Below are 23,784 nucleotides of genomic sequence, written 5' to 3' on the forward strand. Positions count from 1 at the left end.
TCCAGCCAGGGTCAACCCACCATACCACATTATTGGAAAATCCATACATTTGCAGAGGCCTAGAATAACCTCCCAGTACTAAAGAACTTCAAGAAAGCTCTATGAAGTTTGTTATGTCAAAGTACAGAGTCATATAATCCACCCACTTTTGCTTATTCAGAAAAGAAGAAAACCATTTGTCAAAACCAAATGGAAGCAATCTAAAAAGGCAAATGGAAGCAATCTAAACTAGAGGCAAAATTACTATTTCCTTAAAAAGAAACAACAGCAAAAATCTCAAACCTAAGAACAAAATAGTTACACGAAAATTCCAGCTTAAGAATGTGAGTACAGGAGTCAGAAGACTTCTTCTAATACTCATTATTTTATTGCTCAAGTTTATTAAAATTATCCTCAGCCCTAACTCATCACATTTCATCAACATGATACATTCAAAGCTCTAGGAAATTTCTGCCTCTACTAGTTAATTACTTCTCACTATCTATAAAATTACCATGCTGAGCTGTTTTACCTGTTCAAACAGCAAAACAAGACGATATTCTTTTAAACCATACTTTGAGAATTACAGGAATTTTGCATGCACCATCTCTATCAATATTTTAAAGTGTAAGTAGACCCCTTCTGCCACACCTCATGCAAAATTGAAGACTACTCAAATGCAAAACTGCTGCAAAATGCTGAACGAGGAACAAAGAAACGACATGCTCCTTGAGAAAACCAATCACTGAATTACACTATCATAGTATAAGTTTCTCTTTGGATATATAACACACCTTTATTCACGACTTAGGTTAATAATGTCCTCACTGGAAAATTCCTAATCTCATAAAAAGACTAGTCAATATTCCATAAAGAACTCCGTTTCTGCTAACAGATAAAACCCCAAAGCTGACCAGGTTCAGCAACACTGCTTATTGAAGAGTATTTGATTTTTATTCACCTGGCCGAGTTAAAGGTTATAAAGGAACTCTAAAATACCTGTCTGCAATTGCATCCAAAAAAACCCAAAACCTAACTGACAACAACAGCAAGTAAGGAAGACAAATCGGAGACAGGTTAAAGTGGTTTATCTTGTCTTTTCTGATGATTTAATAAAGACTTTCAACCTATGTGGAAAAGACTGCAGCGACCTTCCTTCCAGAGTCTCTTCAGAAAGTGCCATTCATAAGACACATGCTCAGGATTCCCCTTATTCCTCTACTGTTCTACTCCAATTCCAATTCTGAAGCAGGTATTTACCTTAAATTAAGGGATTAATTAAAAGTTGGTTTGTGCCTTGTTCCATATATCTCTAAGAGTCTGGTTGGTTTTCTTCTCCATGGATCCGCCCATGGAGCAACAGGCTTAGGATTCAAGAGAAGGCATGAGATGTAGATCAGTCCTTGCTTATCTTCCTATGTAAAAAGACGTTTGGGTTGACACTATTTGGCTTGCGAACAACGTGAGCGTACTTTATTACTGCTTACTGTTAAACATCAGCAAAAAAGCCCCAGCAAGCATACACATAGCTTATCGCTATCGCTATAATCCCCTCTATGCTCCTGGGAAATGAAAAGGTCAAAAAGCACATCTGAATTCGTAACAGTCAAAAAAAAAAAAAAAAAAAAGGAACACGGTTCACCATATACTACTTCTCTAATGAAGAAGAATTAAACCTGAATAAAAAACAAACGCACAAACAAACAAGAGTCCTGCAACTCCTGACAAAAAGGGAGAGTGATGCAAAAAAATCCAAGGGACTTTTCCAGCAAGACTGGAAGCTGCTACACAAAGGTAAAACAGCTACACAAAGAAAAACTGGAACTACATGGAAGAAGCTTTTGAATCAATATGAGCAAAGAAACATGACAGCATTACTAACTCTCAATCAGTGGATTTAATAAAGATAAAAACAAATGTTTTCAAATATCAGTGAATGGAGTTTCACCACCCACACGCATTGGCAGCTGATAGCCAGCAGTGCTGACTTATGTACAGATGGAGTAAAGCCAGGAACGGGGCATGTCTCCTGGCTGCCAGGTTCATGTTTTAAGTCTGTCCTGGTGTCGGGCACGGATAGAGTTAATTTCCTTCCTAGTAGCTGGTACAGCGCTGTGTTTTGGATTTAGGACCAGAACAAAGTTGATAACACACCGATGTTTTAGTTGTTGCTAGGTAATGCTTACACTAGCCAAGGACTTTTCAGCTTCCCATGCTCTACCGACTGAGAAGGCTGGAGGTGCACAAGAAGCTGGGAGGGGGCACAGCCAGGACAGCTGACCCCAACTGGCCAAAGGGACATTCCACACCATGGGACGTCATGCTCAGTACATAAACTGGGGGGAGCTGGCCGGGGGGGCCGCTGCTCGGGGACATCGGTCGGAAGGTGGTGAGCAATTGCACTGTGCATCACTTGCTCTGTATATTATTATTATTACTACTTCTACATTACTATTGTTGTTGTTATTATTATTTTATTTCAATTATTATATTAAACTGTTCTTATCTCAACCCACAAGTTTTCTCACTTTTACCCTTCCGATTCTCTCCCCCATCCGAGCGGCTGTGTGGTGCTCAGTTGCCGACTGAGGTTAAACCACAACAAAGTCGCAAGAACACTGTAAGCAATGCAGCATTCCTAGAGCTGGTTTTTGAGGAGAGAGACTTCGTGGGTATTGAAGACACCCTGTCCATACAAAGTGATTAAGGTGGCACTTGCGTAAGTAGCTGGGAATAGGGTTTCACCCAGACATTAGGATTACCCACATACATACGCCACTTACAAATCTATCAAATATTAGTGATTATGCAGGCGATTTTTCAGGGGGTTTCTACACTTAGACAAACCCATAAAGCACGAACATTTTGTAACATATCTCAAAATGTAATGAGATAAGTTACTACTTAAAAGGTGAAATTCTCTTGTAACTATTGCTTGTGAAGTGGGAAAAACCCTTGCTCTGCTCCCCTTCCTGTATTGGTTTTCTTTTGGAAGCAGAAAGGTGTTTTTCAGGCTGAAAAACTACTGTTGTTGAATAGACACAAAAGGATCCTTCTTTTTTTACAGCTACATTAAGCTTCCACGTCATTCTCATTCCCTTGCTTGATTTTCTAGGCTGAGGCGTGTCACCTTCTATGGCTTTATCCACGCTTGACCAATACTTTGTATTTGGCATATGAATAGCTAAATTATATCTACTACACTTGCAGTTTTTGAAGTACTGGTCTAGAGCTCCTTGGAGATCAGTTTCCAATACATTTGGCTTTGATACCCACACAGAGAAATGCGCAATACACTTCACGAGAACAGGAATGCTTAGAAAGAGGACTCCAGGGAACTGTGGTCTCTAAAATTACTGCAGACTGAATAGCCCCTCCAGCATAAGGAGACCCAGGTCTCCAGGTTAATGGAAGCTCTACTCCATACTTCAGACTTTCAGATTTATGATTACTGCATTCACTTTCCAAGAGAAAGCTTGATTTGCCCCTACTTTATGCTGACATATTTCAAAAGGAGCTAAACCATAAACCTGGAGTAATACAACTGTGAACCAATCCTTCTTTCTTGAAATTTTCACGCTCAGAATACATTCACTAACCACTGATCCATTTAGCTAAACGTAGTAAGAAAAACACCTGTTAACTGACAAAAACCCATGATAGCCTTGTGTTTTGTATCCCTATCTCTACCCTATCCGCACACTTTGGTTTATTAAGTATTCTTACGCAGTCCTCAGAAACACCTTTTTCAAGGACACATTCCAAGCAGACGTCTGTGACACAATGAATACCATATACAGAAAACAGAAAATCTATTAACTAATCGGTGGATTCCTGAAAGGAAGTATATCTAAAATATTTGCATGCAAATACACGTACACACACCTTTCTCTGCATAGAGGAAGACCCTCTCTAGAAATCAAGCTCTGTTGGACAAGGAGACAGTTCCCTTCCACGCACTCAATCTAAAATCATTTTTATCATCTTTATAACCTTCTGGTAAAATAGGGAAACACTGTCATTTTACACGTGTGCAAACTGAAACACAGAAAGACTAACGGGTTAACCAAGATCACAAAGACTGAGTCAGGGAGGGACATTGCCCAAGGTCTAAGCCGTTAGACTGGGCATGACTGAGGTGTAACTGCCTCATGCAATGGGCCATATTCCCTCTGGAAAAAACGTGACAGGGAATTGTCTCTTGCAGCAAAGAAGATTTCCCACACACAACTTTAACAAACGAAGGTTAACACTTGGAGACTATTCCCACTTTTGTGGAGATGCAGGTCTACTTTATAGATATATTTACCAAGCCAGAAGCATTTTGGAAATAGCTGAAATATTTAGTAGAACATGAAAATAAACTTTGTGTCCGTTTGCGTTAGAATACATCAGCCAACATGGACTGATCAGGAAATGCAACTGCCTAAAATTCTGAAGAATAAAAGAGACTACAACTACAAAGAGCACAGCAAATCATGAAATTTCTAAATTCTTTCAGGTCTAAAATATGAGTAGGGCACTACAACAGGAACATGCTTTCTCAAACTTGCGAACTAGGTATGAACCAGAGATAATTATTTTATTAGTAGCACAATTAAGAAACAAATAGCTGCAGTCTACATATTCTTGTGGCTAAGGCATGGCAGGAACCTCATTTCTTAGTCTCTGGTCTCTATTAATCCAAGAACAGGCTTTTTTGTTCGTGATATGGCTGCCACGCTTCCTCTCTTGAAGCTATAAATTTCCATGTAGCAAACAGGCATTGAATTCATCACACCTAATTTTAGGTGTCTCAAAAGTTTACACCTACAGTGGAGCTAGTCCTCTAGACTCACTTATTTAACGAAGAGACATAAGTGTTTCTAGGGTGTGATTCATCTTACAATAAATGAATCACTCTCTGAAGGCCCCTCCAATGACTGCACAGGAGCCCTTGCTGACATCAGGGTGAATCATCAAAACAGATTTTTGCAATTCAAAACCTGATCCTCAAAACTGACGTTCTCTTGCAACCAGCCGTTACCCTGTATACATCCATCTGGATCCTCAGATCCTTTAAATAAACTGAAGGGTATGGAGAAGTCACACAAAATAACGCACTGTTCACGGCAGAGTCTTTGAAATAGCACCCTCAACTTTTGTAATAGAAAGTCAGAGGAGGGAGGGAGGTTCCCCCATGTCTTGCATCAGCCTTTCTCTTAATCTAATTTGCAGAGGTGTTGAACACCTTGACCATTGTTACCATCTCCAGCTGAGGCTGCAAAACCTCAGTACATCTGAAAGAGCAATGTCAGGCCTCCTAACACAGCCCATTGTATTAAAATAACCAGCCACTTCAAAAAGTTTATCCAACATGTTTTCTGAATCCCAACTGCGTAAAGAAACTGATGATTGCATCAACTGATGATTGCATCAGTTTCCAGCTTTAAGATACAATATTGGCATTTGTCTTTATGTCTATTCTTCTGAAGGGATTGAGAACTGATTTTGAAAAGAAATACTAGGCTATCTTTACATAGTTCTCTTTCAACCCGTTTTCTATATGCTTCCCAATGAAAATGTGTCAATACCAACGTGACTGGATTTTCTTGATAGTGTTTACAGCTAGGATGCATTATTTGACATGCATTCAGTTCTGGAGCAACTTTAACTGAATTATTCATTTGATTTCCAGTGTTCTGTTTCAGAAAAATAATCTTCCTGGGGAAAATTTTGATTTTTCTTTCTATCTCCTCTGTCATAGTATAGAGTTCAAAATCACTTAACAGAGGAAAGCAATTTAGATTAAAGTCTTGGGTTTTGAGGGAAGCCTTTTGTTATTAAATTTTGAATATACAATAGTAACTGCCAACTATTTAATCAAAAGTTACTGTTCAGCTCTGGGAGGAAAAAAATAGGAGGTGTCCAGTAATAGTATGTGTTAGGTAAAGGACTCAAGAGTGCATGCTCAGTTTTTATGTTCTCTTCAAACTCTGTCACCCAAACGATTTCATTGATTTTCCTATATAATCACAGAGGTAAAGCAAATGTACTCTGCTTTTCAGTTTAATTATTCCAACTACAAATCTACATTTAAAAATAAAAGCGTATCTAAATAAGACTCTATAAGCAATCTCTTTTTTTCATTCAAGAGAAATGCAAATTCACTTTCAAGACCCTCTAACAAACAGGAGGAAATTAAACAAATGCAAGTAAAGATGGTTAGAAGAGCACGTTTCACCGTCAAGTTTGGGGGTTTATTCTCCACACATAAATTGAATAAGGGTAAATTCACAGAGAGATTATCTGCCCGTCTGGGGCTTTCTTTACAAAACACATTAGGCTTTTCAGTTTCCTACAAACTTACCGAATTTTAGCAGTATTTCTTGGGCATTAAACTAAAACCAATCATTGTTATTGATTTCGAAGTAGAGGACTGGACCCACTAAATGATATGGCAACTGGCCCCATGAAGGGCAGAAATCCGCCTTTCTCAGAGTACTACACCTGTATGGTATCTTTCATCTGGAAATCCTGAGGTGAATTCAAACACCTTTACAAACAAGGTCCATATTATTAACTTTACTTTGCAAATGACAAAACAGATACAATTGGTCCCTGACGACAGCAGTCTTAAGAGTGCCTAAGCCCTAGGCTAACAACCTGTCTACAAGGCTGCAGTGTTTACCCATCTTCATATAACAAGCATAGCACTCCTGAAAGTGCCAGAAACCCAGAAAAATAGTTTGAGTCAGACTCTAGGCAGAAATAGAAATCTGGCCATTTACTTAGGACTTTCAAGAGTTGTGGAAAAAAAATTATGACAAACTACGAGGTCAACTGTATCTTACGTATCTTATCTATGTAATGTATCCAGAGCACTTTGCACTTCACTGCACATGCACTATCCATAATTTTTCAGACAGAAATACAGGATTTTCAGTATCAAGCCAGCTAGTTTGATACCCAAATGGTTATTGCACATTTCAACATCTCAGATGAACCAAATGTTCAGACTACATCCCAGATGCCAAATATCAGTAAACCAAGACTGAGCAATTAAAAACAGATTCCAGAAATAAGAGGAGAAATTAATTCAATGGGTTCTTCCAAGATACGAAAAGAAGAAAAGCTCTTCTCCCACAAATTAAACAAGAAGCCCTTAGAGTGAGATCGATATGAGATTAAAAAAACTATATTAAAGTATCTATGAAACAAGAAGTAAACAATTAAGCCTATCTTACATCAGAAAGCAAGAGGGTAAAAACGTGCATCATCATAATGGCACAAAGCAGCACTGGTACTTCAAGTCTTGCAGCAAAATTAACCCCAAAATAAAATTCTACCAGAACAAAGAGGTAAAACCATGGCTAAATGGCTTATGTCATCTCCATTTTGTCACGGGCGCGGGGGGGAGAACTAAGATTACTGTTGGTGTTTGTCACAAGACATTTGTTGAGCGAGAACTGGTAGTGCTGAAACTTTGCTTCTATTACATCTACCCACATTATACAGGGACAGGCCGGTCCCTGGCCCAAGATCTGTAGCACACGGGTCTTCACAAGTGGCAATTACAGCAGAACCTGAAGCACAGTAAGCTTACAGCTTACAAATAGCCCTTCTTCACAAAATTTATGCAGCCTTCCTCTTTTCTGTCTCATGCTACTCTCAACCCCAAAGTCGCTTTACCTAGTACAGTAAGACAGGTGCAACCGCAAGAAGAATCAGGCTTTTGATTCCAACTCCTTTCTGCACCGCTACAAAACATAAATTTCAAAGGAAGCCAGCCACAAGCAAGCTCTCTACTAAACAGTTTCTTTCCCCCCTCCAAAAAATCATCTGCCGAGAAGTTAATTGCCTTACAGTGTGTCTTGTCACAGGATCGTCTCATCAAGGGGTTCATGTCATCACTAAATGATTTGTGTATAATCATAAAATAATCTCATCCATATTCCAGAGCCAATTTCCTTTCGTGACTGAAGGTAACCGCAGGCTGAGGACCACCGGCTTTGCTTGTTAACACCCTGCCTTTGCTGCCACGCTCCTGCCAGAGCCCTCCCATTAGTGTTGTCTCAGCACTGTGCAATGGCGCTCGACTCCCCCCGGAGCTGCCACTCCTCCCCATTAGCCACTGTCCCTGTAACCCCACAGAGGGCCGGTTCATTCCACGTTCCTCAGTTCTTACCGCAGGTTCATCGGATAACCCACATCTCCATTTTCCCGTGGTATTTTTTCAACTGCCCATTTTAGCCTTGGTGGTTTGAAAGATAACATTGCACTCTCTCTGTAACAACTAATTGGCCGTGACTGAGGAGGTGTATGAAACATACAGTAAACATAGAACAAGCCATTATATCGGTTCTAAAATTAAGTTTTGATGGAAACTGCCAGGCAGACAGACAGAAAAGCACTCTCCAGGGACAGCACTCGGGTTTGGAGCTCATTTCTCACAACATCTGACATGCTCGGGAGGTGAAAGCATGGCTCAGCTGAAGTCAATGAGAGTTTTCACCGCAGACTTCACTGGGGCCAAGATTTCACCCCAGGGATACTGCAGAGCACATCTTTCAGTCGAGTTTAAGGTGAGTGGCTGGCGTGACACAGAAAGATTCAGCTAGGGCTGAGGAAGTCCTTCTAGTTGCGTTAGTTGACACAGTGCCAGTTATTTGCTTTCACTTTTGACACGCTGAAGGGAATGCCACTGAAATTGCAGCTCAATTAAGTAATGCAGCTTCCGCTGATTCTTTCATTACTGACTGGTCTCAGACGTGAAAACAAGTTATAAGACTGGAAATTGCATGTGACCTTACTCCTATGCTGAGGATCAAACTAGCATCTTTCACCTTACTGCTCCTTCGATGCATTGGTAATACAGATCACAACAATGGTTCTTCATATCATTAAAATATTTAAACTAGAAGCAGTGGCCAATATCTGATTTAAAAAAAAAAAAATTAAAAAACCCCTCTTCATATCTTAAAATATTTAAACTAGAAGCAGTGGCCAATATCTGATTTTAAAAAAAAAAAAAATTAAAAAACCCACCAAAACCAAAAAACGCACCAACCAGCTCACTAAACACTTATCTGTGCAGAAATGGAGTACTTCCTCAACTCCCAGAAATGCCTCACCTCCTGAAACATGAGACTGGACTGCCTTTGCCATTCTCTCAATTAGCACATTTGCAAAGCAGCTCTCATCCACAGCACAGAACCACAAACTCGGTTGTCCCCACACTCAGTGCTGAGCCCGCTTGACCCCTTTACACGCTGCAGGACCATCCAAACATAGTGGAGGCCTGGATAGAGCTCTCCCACGCACAGGGAAGTCTGCGAATATGCCAAGTGGCTCTGTGTGACGTGTGAAGTGAGGGAAGACCCTACACCGCTGCTGCAGCAAGATCCGTGCCACCACCTGAGAGCCGTGACAGCCACAGTGACAGCGTTTCCAAGCCTTGACAGCCACACTCACAGCGTTTCCAAGCCTTGACACCTTCCACCTCTGAACACCCCACATGCCCCCAGCTCCCCACACCCAAGGAACGAACGTGACTGCTCCTGCACCACTGTCTGCCGTTAAGAGTGTTGTCAGTTTACTCTGTCACTAAGTGGTGCAATGATGGGGACTGTCAGGTTTTGGGTAGTAATAAATGCAGTCAAGCAGTCTCCACCTCCCTGCAGTCAACCTGAGGATTTTGACAAGATTGGATTTCTAAAAAGAATTACCTTTTGGAAATTATCGCTGTTCTAAATTGTCAAAGAAAGACTCCCCAGGTACTAAACCACTTCATAAAACTCTGGGCTGGTTTCACAGACTTCAGCAGTCTCAGTCCTGTTCGCTCAGTCGCCTTCTCACACCCCACAGCACTCGGGAAGTTTCAGATCATTTGGAAAGACTCTGTACTATTTGCTATATGGAGACTCAGATCTCAAGTCAGCTTCTGAACAGTTCAGGGGGGTTCTCATCTGCTCTTTGGCAAAGGTCCAGCGTGTTTATAAAAGTATTTAACTAAAATTATACTTCCATTTTTCAATTCAGCTCCAGGATTACCCTATGTGACTTCCAGTTCTAAACTCCAGAGTTTAGCTAACCACTTCAAACGGAAGAGTTCATTTATGTTTTGGATCTCAGTTAATCTGCCTGACTGGAGCAAGACAATTGTTTTTATAATCCGAAAGGAAAAAACTCAAAACATTTGCTCTATCTGGTTGGTTCTCAAATTACCATGATCGCCTCTCTGTCCATATGACCCCCATCAGCACTTCAACAAATGAAAAGAAAATAGAACCAAGTAACAGGAGATTTCCCCTGAAAAAATTCCACAGAAACAAATATCCGGATACATTTCAAACTATGCAGGCTAAATTTTCAGAGACTGCTCTTGGAAGTAATCACCCCAATCCAAGGGTTTATTGCTTTGACATTAAAAGAAAAAGTCTAAATGTATGTTGGACCAATGTAAAAAATACTTGAGAATGGGATAATACACCTATTCACACACTTTAGGAAATGACTAAATAATTTGAGGCTTGCCGGTCTTGATTTAAGATTATTTCCTCTACCATTATCCATCCTCTCTCTGACACACCCATAGCATACAAATACAATGAATGCAAGATGCCAATGGTAAAGCGTAACACATTATTCCTGCCCTGTTGAAGTCATCAACCTGTCTGTCAACATTTTCAATTCACCAGAAAGCACCGCAAGTCCCCAGTTCTAAATTAGGAAAAAAAAGGAAAAAAAAAACCACTGTTAAGTCTATATTCAGCAGTAGTTGGGCTTTGCAGCTACCAAACTCTGGCTCCGCAGGTCCCTAAACCTCAGGGGACTGCCACAAGACCCTTAACCGAACCCCCGGAGGCTGACTTCTACTCCTCTGGAACTGGCATCAGGACCTGGATCAACTCTGGAAAGAAACCGAAGCAGATGCAGGCTCCACTCTGAGCAGGGGCTATGTGAGGCCCCTCTGCTGCAGCACAGCACCCCAGGTACCTGTACAAGCGGTTGCTGCCTTCTAGGGGTGGTCAAAGGAGCTAAGACAGGCAGGCACAGGTACGGATTGTTATCATTTGTTTTCTGTAGTACTTTTTCAGCACTTTCATAAATACTCATGGCCTTCTCCCATTTCTATCAATGCAGTACACAAAAAAAGTTCAACTGATTTTTCTAGGGTGAAAAAAATTAATTTTCATCATAATTAGGGACTGGGTTAAGACCTATCATCATCCAGTCTTCGGCCACACCCATACTACCATTCTGCTGCTGCCGTTCCATGCAAAACCCTGGCTACTAAAAAACGTCTTTAAAAAGAAAGAAATCTTTTCTCAAGTCATGCTGAATGCATCCTGAACATTTCCTTGCAGCTTAACTGCAATAACTGTAATGATACAGGCCTGACAGCAGCTGATGTGATATGCCAGCTGGAGATCTCTCTTACACTAAAAAGTTTATAGCCTTTCTGTCAAACAAAAGGGACAATCGGTAGGTGAAAATTAACTTCCAATCCACAATACCACAGATCTGAAGTTGGGTGCACCTGTAATGCACAATTATAGCACTCTACCCAAGTAACAATTTCTCTGACAGCTTCTGCTACAGCTTAAAGAGCAGAGAAGCAATCTGGGTCACAAAATCATATTCAAATGCTGAGAGTAAATTACCTAACTGCGTAACGCTGCCACCATGCCATCTTCTCCCTCAGGAGAAAGTGCTTTACAGCAAGTAAAGCAGCGAATCCCTCTTTTAAATACATCCTTTAACATTCTTTAAATTTATTACATTTTAATTAAAGTCATAGGACTTTGTTTAAATAAGTTGAAAACCTCAGGTTGGCAGCCAGAATATCTTATTTATAAGAACTCAGAGGTCTTGGATTCCCATATTTGGATTATGTTGCTTTAATTTATTTATTTTTCCAATTAAAAAGTTCTCACTGCTCATGCATTTTTTATTCCCTCATGCGCTGTTCTATCAGGAGAAACATAAAAGAAGCAGACAACATGTTTTTTCAGTTGGAGACTACTTCCTAGCCTGCTCCAGTTTTATAATCTATTCTCTTATGCTCTTACCAACACCCTCCATCAAACAGCTAAGAGTATCCATCAAAACCACAGGCTGTATTCATAGTAAAAGGCACTCCAGCACATATTTTCATTGGAAAGCATTAATTTTCACTGGAAAGTGCCTTTCTCCCTTTCACTTCTGCAGAGTTCAAGTAAAGGAATACTGATACCGTCTGAACAGGTGAGTACCTTTGTAGCAATATGGCTGATGAGAAATAAACCAATAAAAATACAAAGCAAGCACCTTTTGAGCTTACCTCCCCAGATTAATTAGACACACTGCGAACAATTTGGAATTTTTATTTCTTAAATAAATTGTCAATAAATACATTTTGATACAGTACCTACCACCTCTTAAATTGTTGGCTCCGTGCAATTCCCTCGCTCTTCTCTTAGCACTACTAGATGTAACATTTTTCTGCGTTGTCACTGTTGTAGGGGGCAAACATTGCAGCGGACAGTCAGGTACCACGGGCAACATCACAGGCTCTACAGCTGAAACTAATTCCCAGTAAAGCGAAGACAAATGCCAGCTCTCGTAGGACTACGGCAGCCTCCTGGGCTTGCAAATCTCCTGACAACGCAGGTATGTACAGCAGGATCCTTTACTTCTACTCCCTGAAGAGGCCAAATTTGGGAAGGTGCATGGCAGAGTTTATTTCATTATATATTAACCCTTTAGTGCCACAGGTTATTTAAGGACCCTCTGACAATGACACAGTTGCTCTAGCTTAACCAAAACACTCACCAGAAAGCCCTTGACAACCCCCTTTTCCTAGAGTAGGGGAGCACACATCCTATACGTAACCAATATTTTGAAACAAGATTTGTTCGCCACTAGTGGACTCAGCATCGGAGACACAAGGAAATTAACAGCAGCGTACTTAATTTCCATGTTACTTCCAGCACAAGTTTTACTTGTGCATCCGTTGTACATTCATAATTAATATGGTCTTTTCATTTTTCTAAGCTTTCTGAACCTTACTAGAATGTTAAAAGCACGTCAGCAAGTACACCCGCTGCTTATTATGCCAGTTGTCTGAGATGTATCCCTGGCTAGAGGTTACCGCCTAGGCCCAGCACAAAGGCTCTCAAAGTCAGCGAGAAGAGTCCAGTGACACTCAACAGGTTTTTAGTCTGGACTCTAATGTATCTTCCTGTGTCAGCAGCTCCAAGCTCTAGCATCAAATTCAGCTACAATTCTTACTCCTTGTTCTTGAAGGAGCATCAAAAGGAGCAAGTACGATGCAGCAGGAGCTGATTTCAAAAGGACATGCACTTGAGCAAATATACCTCCTTTGATACGTATGCCTCCCCCACCATATTACAACTCTTTAGAACAGGGACAATTATACTGTTTTAAAGATGACTCTTAAAAGCACTAAAAGCTTTTACCAGTTCTCGAGTACTTTTCCCTAACCTATCCAGGTCTGAAAAACAAAGTCAACTTTGAATTCAATCCAAAAGACAATCAGGTACCAAATGTCAAAGCAATTTTACAAATCAGAGTTATGTGGGTGATAAAGCTGGGAAGAATAAAAGTCGATTCGACTATCTGTTTACAAATTAAAAGTTTCATCTCCAGTGCTTTCTGATCTACTGCAGTTTTTGGAGGCCAGAGACTAGCTTTGGGTATCAATACGAATCCTGCAGCAAGGTTCTGTTGTGGCTGGATATTTTTCCCAATGCAAACACTTTCAACGCACCCTCAGATACAGGTTAACTTTAATAACACTGCATTCACAAATCACTCACTCAGAATAGCCTTCCAAATGTATAACATATTACCGTAGCCCTAAACAGAAGGAGTAATGCATTTATGCAAAATCATGTGTAACTGTAAGGAAGCAATGTTGCAACCCCCTTAAAGAAATCCAGTGGGAATCCAAGGAGATTTAATTTTTTTGGTCAATTTCTTTCCTCTTTGCTTTGTGGTTTGTTTTTTTTTTACAGGGGAAAGAACAGTAAGTAAAAAGCACAGAACTTCTTGAACTAAATAGGTGCGTTCCAAGCTAAATTCTTGTTCTGATGACACCGAATCTCTGCAGGAGGTGGGACAGGTGAATCTATTGACTGCAGTCGTATTCTCTTTCCCTGTGACTGACTTGTTCAATTAAGTCCGCAGAAGTATCGCTTCTCATTAGGCATCCTGAACTCTGCTGAGAGCCAGCGACACCACACTAGCCTAAAATGGTGACATTTACCTGTAAAGCCTACAGCTCTCAACACTGGATTCTGTGTGTACTTTCAGCTGCAGCTTTCCTAACACTAACATGAGGAAGGCTCAGGATTTTCAGCAGCGCTCAGAAGTACCCCTCATTGGCTTGTTTTTCATTTTCGCATCTTTTGACATTTATTGTAGTGTCATCAGGAAATGCTAGTGCAAAGATGAACAAGATGTTGAGTCCTCTTCTGAGTGCAAAGACGTAGGGAGTTAAGATATACTAAAGGAAACTGTAACACCAACATTCACAAAATTCACTAATTCACTGAACAGAGATGCTACAGCTGAGTCAGGGGCTTAAAGACTTCCTTTTTTTTTTTTTCTCTCTCCATTTAAACTTCTACTATGATCTGCCCTCAAGTCATGCTTTCAAAACTATTCCCATTACTTTTCCACAGTTGTTGTCATAAACTACCACAAATTCACAGCCAAATAGAGGCATTTAGGTATGGATTTATGCTGGGAGCAGCCTTGACATGTACCACCTTAAGGGAAACCCTTAGATGGATCAGCGCTGTTTAGGGCTACCTGACGGAGATGACTATACACATTTATCACCTCATACGACAGCACAGCTCATTCTGTAATTGTATTTATCTATTACTGCCTGTTGCTGTAAAGAAAATCAGGTCACAACCATGACTCTGTGCAGCTCTCTTGTCCCCGGATAGACTTCTCCACCAGGCAGGCTTTTTGTGTTGTCTTCCTTTCGCATTGTGTGCAAGAAGGCAGCCAGCAAAACAATCTGCTAAAAACCACATTTCCTGCTCATCAAAAAAAAAAAAAAAATCCCAGGAGATAATGAAGAACCTGTCCCAAACCCCAATATGTCAATAAACAAACAAAAAAGTATACTGTTGTAAGCAAAGAAATAATATAACAGAAACAAATAATGGTAAGATAAATAAATCAGATGACTGAAATGAAGACGATCTTTACAAATTGTAGATTTCATGCCTCAGTGAAATTAAAATTGCTCTAAACGTTTAATTGCTTATAGGGTCCAAATAAAAGGATTCAATAAGCAACCTTCCTTCAGATTAGATTTTTACTGTCAGTAGTTAATGCAGTTGCAGAAAATGGTTGTAACTTTCTTCTCGAAACAGTATCTCATAATTACTTTGGTCAAAATTAACACTTTTTCAAGTGTTCCCATACCGCATACTCCCATAATACATAACTTTATTCTGCACGCCTGAACAAAATGAAGACTTTAAAAAGAAATGTCTGCTACCATCACTCTATCCATTTAAGTGCCACAATTCCAAAATGCATATGCTCATCTTCTCACTGAAAGGAAAGGATATTTTTTATATTCATTTCAGTGCAAGAAGACACAAAAGCAGTGGATCATTGTCCTCATTCCTAAAGACTATTTTGAAGGTCCCGATTTCAAGTTTTCTGAGTTTCCTCATCAACTGCTAAGTTAGCAAAAGTCGAAGTCTTCAATACGTTGTGAGATCAATTCCCAAGGGGAGAGAGATTCTAGGGAAGAGAGAGTCTAGGTTTGCTTCTTTTTATTCCTTGAAATCCTGACAATCTGCCATCTTGCAGTCTTCACAACTTTTAAAGGGAAAAAAGCGCAATGACAGACAGAATACCCTTCAGAAAATAAAAAGCACCAGTTCTAGACATGCAAAAAGAAGCTTCCAGGTTTCTCAGAAGTTTCCAAGTGGGGCAGCGGGTGGAAAAATTAGTAAAAAGTGCATTCCTTGTTTTCCTAAAATAAAATTAAAATGCCGCTGACATATCTATCTATTCTTCAAGTCTTCAGGTATGCTGAGTGGAGCGGTTCACAACAGAACAGACTGCGCACCAATCTATCACACTTAAATGCAATCACAGTCAAACATAACAACAGCTAGTGCCTAAACTACAGAGATGCATTTAATACTCCCCAGTCAGCAATCAACCTTTTCCACATTTGTTCATAACCACAATGAATCGTTTCTTTTTAATGCTTTGTTTTCCTTTTGTTATCCCGTGGCAGTTTACCATGCTTTTTAAATAAGGTATTTAAAAACAAACAAAAAAAAATCTCCTTTTCCAATTTTATTCCTGTGTGTAAGTAGAGAGCATTTTTTTTAAGAAATATAAATTACTGAACATATTTTCTTACCTGTTGCAGTCCACGTGGAGCAGAAGGTGGGACGCACTAAGTGACACGGCAATCTTGTGCCACTGTCCATCTGCCAGACGGTACGGGAACACCTCTGTTCTTGACTTCCCATTAAACCTGTAGTGATATCTAATCTCATCCCGCAGGCCACTGCTCTCCAGTTCAAAATAGCTGTATTTAAAACATGAAGAAGAATCAGTTCCATTTTTTGGTTTATTCATTGCTTCTGTCACTTTCTTCTTAATTCATAGACTTCTTTAAGCAAACACCACATGGAAGGTCACAATCTAAAGGGGTTACTCAGCATGGATTAGCAACTAGTTTATTTTTTAAAAGAGGTGGAGAGACAAGACTATACATTCAGCGCATTACAAAAATAGCAATACCATTTAGGCAAAAACAGCTCACGTTCAAAACACCATTTGATAGTCCTGGAAATTGAGGTCCTCTTTTTACCCATAGAAGAGGTTAAACTACAAGAATAACGATCCTTATTCTTTTCACCAAAATGTTTTGTATGAACATAGGATTTTAGGAAATGCAAAAATAAAGAGCTGTACATATCATTACCAACGAACAAACAAAAAGCCATTAAGGTATGAAAGCGCCAGGCAATCATTACATTCGTATTTACTATTTGCAAATCCACTTTTTAAAAAACTGTTTACTTTTAGGACTCCCCTACATGCAATTGTGCTTAACTCCTTTTCTGACTTTTATTGTTACAGCTCTAATTGTTCAGCTTTACAAGGGAACAAAACCTCCTGGCTGGATTAGGTGTCTCAACACCTGGCATACACAATCAAAACCTTCAGACAGTTGTCACCAGAGAACAGTCACGGGAGAGCTAACAAAGTACGGCTATTAACTGGCTTCATGCCGGCGGGAGGAGCCAGTTCTTCTTCTAGGGCGAATTTAGCCCTAACAGGTGGTAGCACGTTGACAGTGTAAATAGTGAAGCCTTCTCTCGGACCTCAGATCACACAGAGTATTTACAGCACATCAAATCAAGGCTCTCTTTTTCCCGCTAAAATGAAGCCCTGGCTATAGAAAGGAGACACACACCTCCTCTTATAGTAGAAAGAACTCTACAACTAAGTGCAGACGTTAGGTTGTCCAGCTGGTCCCTACCCACGTCTGCCTCCACAGGGTCATGTTTTTCCCTGCTGGACAATGCCAATTTAACATGGCAGTTGAAAGACGTGTGCTAGTTTAGGGTTAAAAAAAAAAAAAATCACAGTAGTGAAATTCACTTCCAAAAATAAATGCAACACACAAAAAATAAGTATCCAGGTGCCGATTTTCATTTTCGCACAAGCCTTTTACACTGCTCGGCTGTACACAGACCTTAAAAGCCAGTGTGCACAAGCGTTACATGAGGTGTGTGCACTTCATCAAGAATAGCTCTTACCAGTGAAGTGGAGGCTTTTTAGAACATAAAAACTGAAAACCAGAGTTCTTTGGGAGGAACTTACTTATGAAATAAAACGCTAGCTGGGAATCTGCGCAAAAGATCGCAACAGACCGGGAAGGGGAACACCAAGACAACAAATCTTGACCAAAAGAGAAACTCAAACCCTGCTCCATCCTGCCAATGCCTTGCCATTACTTTTCTCATGCAACATATGAGCATTATCAGGTCACCCGAATCAAAGACTCAAGTGGCAAAGTAAAAACGGTCACAGGCAGATAAAGGCAAAACCAAAACAGAATGGAAACACAGCAGGCACACGTACAAATAAAATACATGCAGTACAGAGTGGGAAAAAAATTAGAAAGGCCGGTGTTGTGAAGGAACTGGCCTGCTTCATGGACAAGGAGGGCAGAGAAGCAGGAGTTTCCTAAACAGGAGAGCAGAATGTTGATTAACAACTACCACCCTCCATTAAAATACCTCGATTACATTCATCAGAAATCTGGAGAGGATTTTTTTATTATTTCATTTTGATGCTCAGTAAAGAGCACAGTCAATATACAGAACATACTGCTGCTGGTGCTTTCAAGGCAGGAAAGCACTAGGACAAGTACTGTCAGTGAAGTCATACTCACAAAGTTAAACGTTTCATAATTGCCATCTGCTGTCAAAGCACAAAAGGAAGTCATTAAAGAGACTTTCTCTCTTGTTCAGATAAACAGCAGTGAGGCAGAAAACTTCAAAAAAAAATGAGGGAGAGCTACATAACATTCTAGTATCCCTCTCACACCCAAAGTATTTGTGTGTGTGTGTGTGTGTGTATATATATATATTTACATGGTTGATCATAGAAGCTTAAGAGCCTGAGAACAAGACAAGCTCCTGTTGCAGAAAGCACATCGCTTCCTGCAGTCATTCATCTTTTCTCATAGCCACAGAGACAATGGCTTACTACACAATGTTTTATTTGTTAATAACACGGCAACAGTCCAGCCCTGGAAAGGTCAGTCAGATACTGTACTTAATCACATCTCTGCTCTATTATTTGAACAGCATAGGGAATTGCGAAGCAACGCAGTTTCTCATCTGACAAGCTTTAGTGTCAATAGTTACTTCAGGACTAAAAACAGCTTGTTGCTTACGCACCGAGTTCGTTGTCAAGCTCCTGACTAATTTATATAATACAGAAGTGACTAGTTAAAATTTACCGTAAAAGCCAGTACTAACATTTTTATATAGGTACACCTAATGCACTGCTAAGTGCCACAGGACTGTATAAAACACCATGGTTTACCTCCTGAGTGACAGGAAAGGAGGATGACAGCAGACAAATTCTGCACCAATTTTTCACCACTCTTCAACAAGTGCAAATCAGAAGCAGTTATGCTCAGACAAACATCAGTAAACAACAGTCAACAAAATCCCAAGAGCGGAAACTGGCTGGATTAGCCCAACATATATCTATCTCAAGTACTTAAAAAACACAAGGCAATGTAAACCAACACTCTCGCACTTTTTTTTTTTTTAAAGATGCACAAATTCATATCGAGATCTTGACTACACATACACTTTATTGTGTTCACAGTTCAGAAGATGTAGTTGTCTCTTCTCTACCAGAATATAATTCATGTGCAAATAGCTTTCTCAATAGCCAACATAATCTTATCTTTCCTCCTCCCACCAGACTCTGGAGGAAAGCCTCTTCTCTCGCACTTTTTTTTTTTTTAAAGATGCACAAATTCATATCGAGATCTTGACTACACATACACTTTATTGTGTTCACAGTTCAGAAGATGTAGTTGTCTCTTCTCTACCAGAATATAATTCATGTGCAAATAGCTTTCTCAATAGCCAACATAATCTTATCTTTCCTCCTCCCACCAGACTCTGGAGGAAAGCCTCTTCAAAAGCAATGACATAAAGGCCATTCGCTCCTGGAAATAAATGCGCCTGCTCTGTGTTCAAGTTCTAACCTGCAAATTGTGGAATGGAAGACAAATGAGTGGAAAAACATAAGCTTAGGCAAGAAATCATCAACCTGTGAGAAAATAATTAGTAAAGCCGGAGAAAATAAATGGATTTTTTTTTTTTTTTTAATATCTAGCTCATCTTTGACTTGAAATGCCATTGCACAGGTTCTTATCTACTATAAACCAACAGGTATACAACAGGGGGGAAACTAACAGAAGCTACCGTACAAGAGGCAAGAAAATGAACTAATCTCTAACAGGTCTTTTGTAGGTACTTCCCAGTGTTTTGTGAGGAAGAAGAAAACATAGAACAGAATGAGTCAGGATTCCTGAAAGGATTGCAGCATCTGGGACCGCCTGAATAAATGTATCATCAGTAGGCAAGTGTGAACTGTCAGTGTTGCCATGAGATCCTTATCAAAAGCCCAAGGGAGATCCCCGAGTATTACAACTAGTTCTGCTTCTGCGTCACATCTGCATGAAGCCTGTGTGTCAACTTGCCGCTACAGTTAGCCCCCTGCTACCCTCCTCAAGACCTTTTCCAAGGGAGAGATGTGAGACAGTAATCTACTTGTCAACTTATTAGCACCGAGTGATGGTTTCTTGTTTTATTTGTCATTTCTCGATGAGGATTTTTTTTTTATATTTTTTAAGCAGACGTGATCAAAAGTAACATGCATTTTGACAGATGAAATCCTCAGAACACATGTATTAAGAAAGCTCGCTGTTTATGGAACAGCAATACAATATGACCTTGGCTGAAATTTTCCCACTACTAGAATTTCCATATTTGCTAAGCATGTAAGCTACTGCTGGCTTCTTTTATACGATTATAGAATTCAAATGCTTTTTATAGGTCTGTCCGCAGTCTCTCGTTCAAATCCCAACGTGTAAGAGAAAAACAGGTTGCTAAATTCAGATTAATTTTATGCACATCAAAAAAGTTGCGATATTTTAAGATCACGCAACGTGCTTTACAGGACAATACTATTCCACAATCAACTCAAGATGCTTTACAATTCTTTCTGACAACTTCTTTAATCCCTATGTACTTCACGCACAAATATTTGTATGAGAGGATAAAGCCTGACTCAGTTCTGTTTAATGCTTCCCACCGCCACCCCCCTGCCCTTCTTTTAGTCACAACCATAGTGAATATTTGACTGCGCATTTGACAGCTCATTTCACTTACAGATCAGGAGAAAAAGGTGCCTAAAAGTATACTTTAAGTTGGAAACAGCTGCTGTGGATATAACGACCAACAAAATTGGAAAAGTCATTATCAACATTAAATAAGAACATGTAAGACACCTGAAGCAGAAAAAGCAAAGTATTTCTATAAGGTCAGTTGCCTTAATCCACCATCTGCGTTAAAGAAACACATTCATCTATTCATCACATCAACCACAGCAGCGATCTTAACCTGTGACAAACACCACCACGTTTCATTCAAAGATTTTACTGCCGTCAGGTCGTGGAAGCGGCCAAAGGAGGGAGGGCTCACAGACTACAAATAAGATACAACCCCAAGACGACCTCTGGGATACATGTCCTTCTGAATATCCCTAGTGTATACAGCACTTTTTTTTTTTCCTTATCTTTACGAAGCTAACACCTATCACAAGACACTAAAATATCCCGCAATGAAGACAGGGCACCATCTGGTAAGCACAATACTGATTAAACGCTCCGATAAGAGCTCCAAGACCTAAAGCAAAACTACTTTTTGCATTCAGTTCTGGAAATCTTCCCCTTCATCACGTTCAAACATAAATAAAGCAGAGTTATCATTCTGACTTTACAACTTCCGTCATCCCTGATCAAGTGCCAAATGAAGCCCCACAGCCTCTTTCAAGGAGCAGCACCAGCACTTATAGCAGATGCTCTTAGAGCTACTGAACAGATGTCCCAGGGCAAGGCAGCAGGCACAGATGGCATCCCTGCGAATATGTACAAACTTGGGGTTGCCATCTAGTCAAAACACTGGTGCATCTGCTTAACATTGTGTGGGAGAAGGTCACAAAACCACAGGAGTTCAAGGATGGAAGCACCATTCACCTTGCACATGCTGCAGCAACGCTACGATACTAGGTCTCCCAACTGCTAGAAAAAAAATCACTGCCATAATAAGAATCAGGCTGTTATTGAACAGAAGCTTCTGGAAAGTTCTGTCAGTCTGGTCAAAGCACAATTTCTTATATTTTTTTATAGCAAAGCAAATTCAAGGAAAGTTCAGAGACCAGCCCATTTGATGTCATCAGCTAGAAGTTCAGGAAGCTTCTGCACAGATTTGCCTATTTGGACATGTTTGGGCACATAGCTTTTTCATTTCACAATAGCATCGTGCCAAGCAGAGTATCAGAACATTTAATGATGTTTAATGATAAAAATGGCTTCAGGCAAGACTGTGCTTTGGCATCTTCGCAGAAACACTTCTTGATGTATTCAGAGACAAACAGCCAACGAATCTGCATCCATTATCACGCAGATTTCGGGATTTTCAATCTACAGAGATTCTGTGATGAATCACAGATCATTACACTTCTGGCCTTTCGCTGTTCCTTACCACTGATTGAGTCTGTGTGCACAGTGGTACACACAGCACATGGTTATTTCGGTTGTGCTGCCAAGTGGCTCAGCCTGAACAGGGACATAAAAGAAACGGAGATCTTGTTCTAACGCTCCCCAGTGCAAAGCAAGTCAGGCCAAGAGCATGCACTGGGTACATCACGCTGCAGATAAGCTGGCAGGCATATGCCCAAGACCATCGCCACTGTCAATGAAGCCTTATAGAGCAAAAGCAGTGCCTCTGAAAGAAGAGAGGCATCTGACTTCAAACAAAAGTAAACATTCACCTTGCAGTTGTCACCACGGTTCTGTATGGATGCAAAACTAGAACAAGTTACAGCTGTCAAGGCAAGTATTTCAGTCGCTTCCACAGGCAGTGTTCTTTTACCCTAGTTACTGTAACGTGACGGGGTAAGATCCCAAGCTCTGAAGCATTACGCATTGTCAGACACTGGATTTTGAAGAAATGCTCACACGTTCAAGTGTACAGAGCCAGCCCTCCGCTACATATGCATACCTACAAACCATACAAAGCTACTTGCTACAGCTAGTTTAAATATGGGCAGATTGAGAGGCTGCACAGCAAAACCATACGTGGCAAATCTTCACTTAGGTGGCATTAAAGACTTACTACTGTGGCAGAGATTACATACTGATATCACGAAGGCTTATAAGCAAAACCAGACTGACGTCAGGTAGCACAAAAGGTGTCGTGAATAGAAGAAGGATCATCTGTGACAATGAAGGTATCTTGCTGAAAAATCAGATTAACTTTCTACAAAAGAAAATGCAAAAGCTGAATCCCATATGTTGCACAAAGACTCTATCATCACCTACTGCGTTCCAAAAGCATTCCTCCTATACAAGCAAATCCAAAATAAGCCAAAACTTAATACTAAATTCTTTCAAGTCTCTCAAGTAAAAGCCTGAAAGTTCAACTTCACTGTGCTGTTGGCTACCTAAACAGGATTCTTTGAAACATTTGTATCCTTTCATTTCAAACAAAAGGAACTAAATCCAGTCAGTTAAACAACTTTCTTTTTCCATTCAGACCACTCTGAAGACAATGGGAATCATGTTATATCAGCCTAGCTTGAAACTTTTAGCAATAAAAACCCCCACACTGACATTTTCTATAATAAATATTTTGTCTTTTGTGCTACAAATCTTCTACATGGCAGCTGGGCATGCAAGCTGCCAGGCATTAAGCATTTATGATGCTCAAAATATGCATTTGTGTACCTGCAACTAGGCAAAGGTCATCCAAATATAAATTTACTTTCTTCTTTGATCATATAAAGAAAAAAAGTAACCCCAACTTCTGCCTGCCAGCTAAAAGACAGCTTGAGTCAGAGCTGGTACAAAGCAGCTATTCATTTTCATGGCATGTGTTGTAAGGACTGACCTTAAGCATTTTTGTTTCCATTTCACATGTCTAAAAAAAAAAAAAAAAAAAAAAAAAA

General features: G+C 40.1%; 1 protein-coding gene across 1 annotated transcript in view; it reads right to left on the minus strand.

The window, feature by feature from the left end:
* NELL1 (neural EGFL like 1) overlaps window positions 1-23,784 on the minus strand; it is a 299,408-nt gene that overhangs the window by 245,651 nt on the left and 29,973 nt on the right. The window contains exon 4 of the mRNA XM_019471923.1: window positions 16,370-16,540. Within this exon, the coding sequence (XP_019327468.1) occupies window positions 16,370-16,540 (171 nt within the window). The remainder of the gene's footprint in view (window positions 1-16,369; window positions 16,541-23,784) is intronic.

This window comes from Aptenodytes forsteri, unplaced genomic scaffold (assembly GCF_000699145.1).
Source record: "Aptenodytes forsteri isolate BGI_AS27 unplaced genomic scaffold, ASM69914v1 Scaffold418, whole genome shotgun sequence".
In the NCBI taxonomy this organism is placed as follows: Eukaryota; Metazoa; Chordata; class Aves; order Sphenisciformes; family Spheniscidae; genus Aptenodytes; species Aptenodytes forsteri.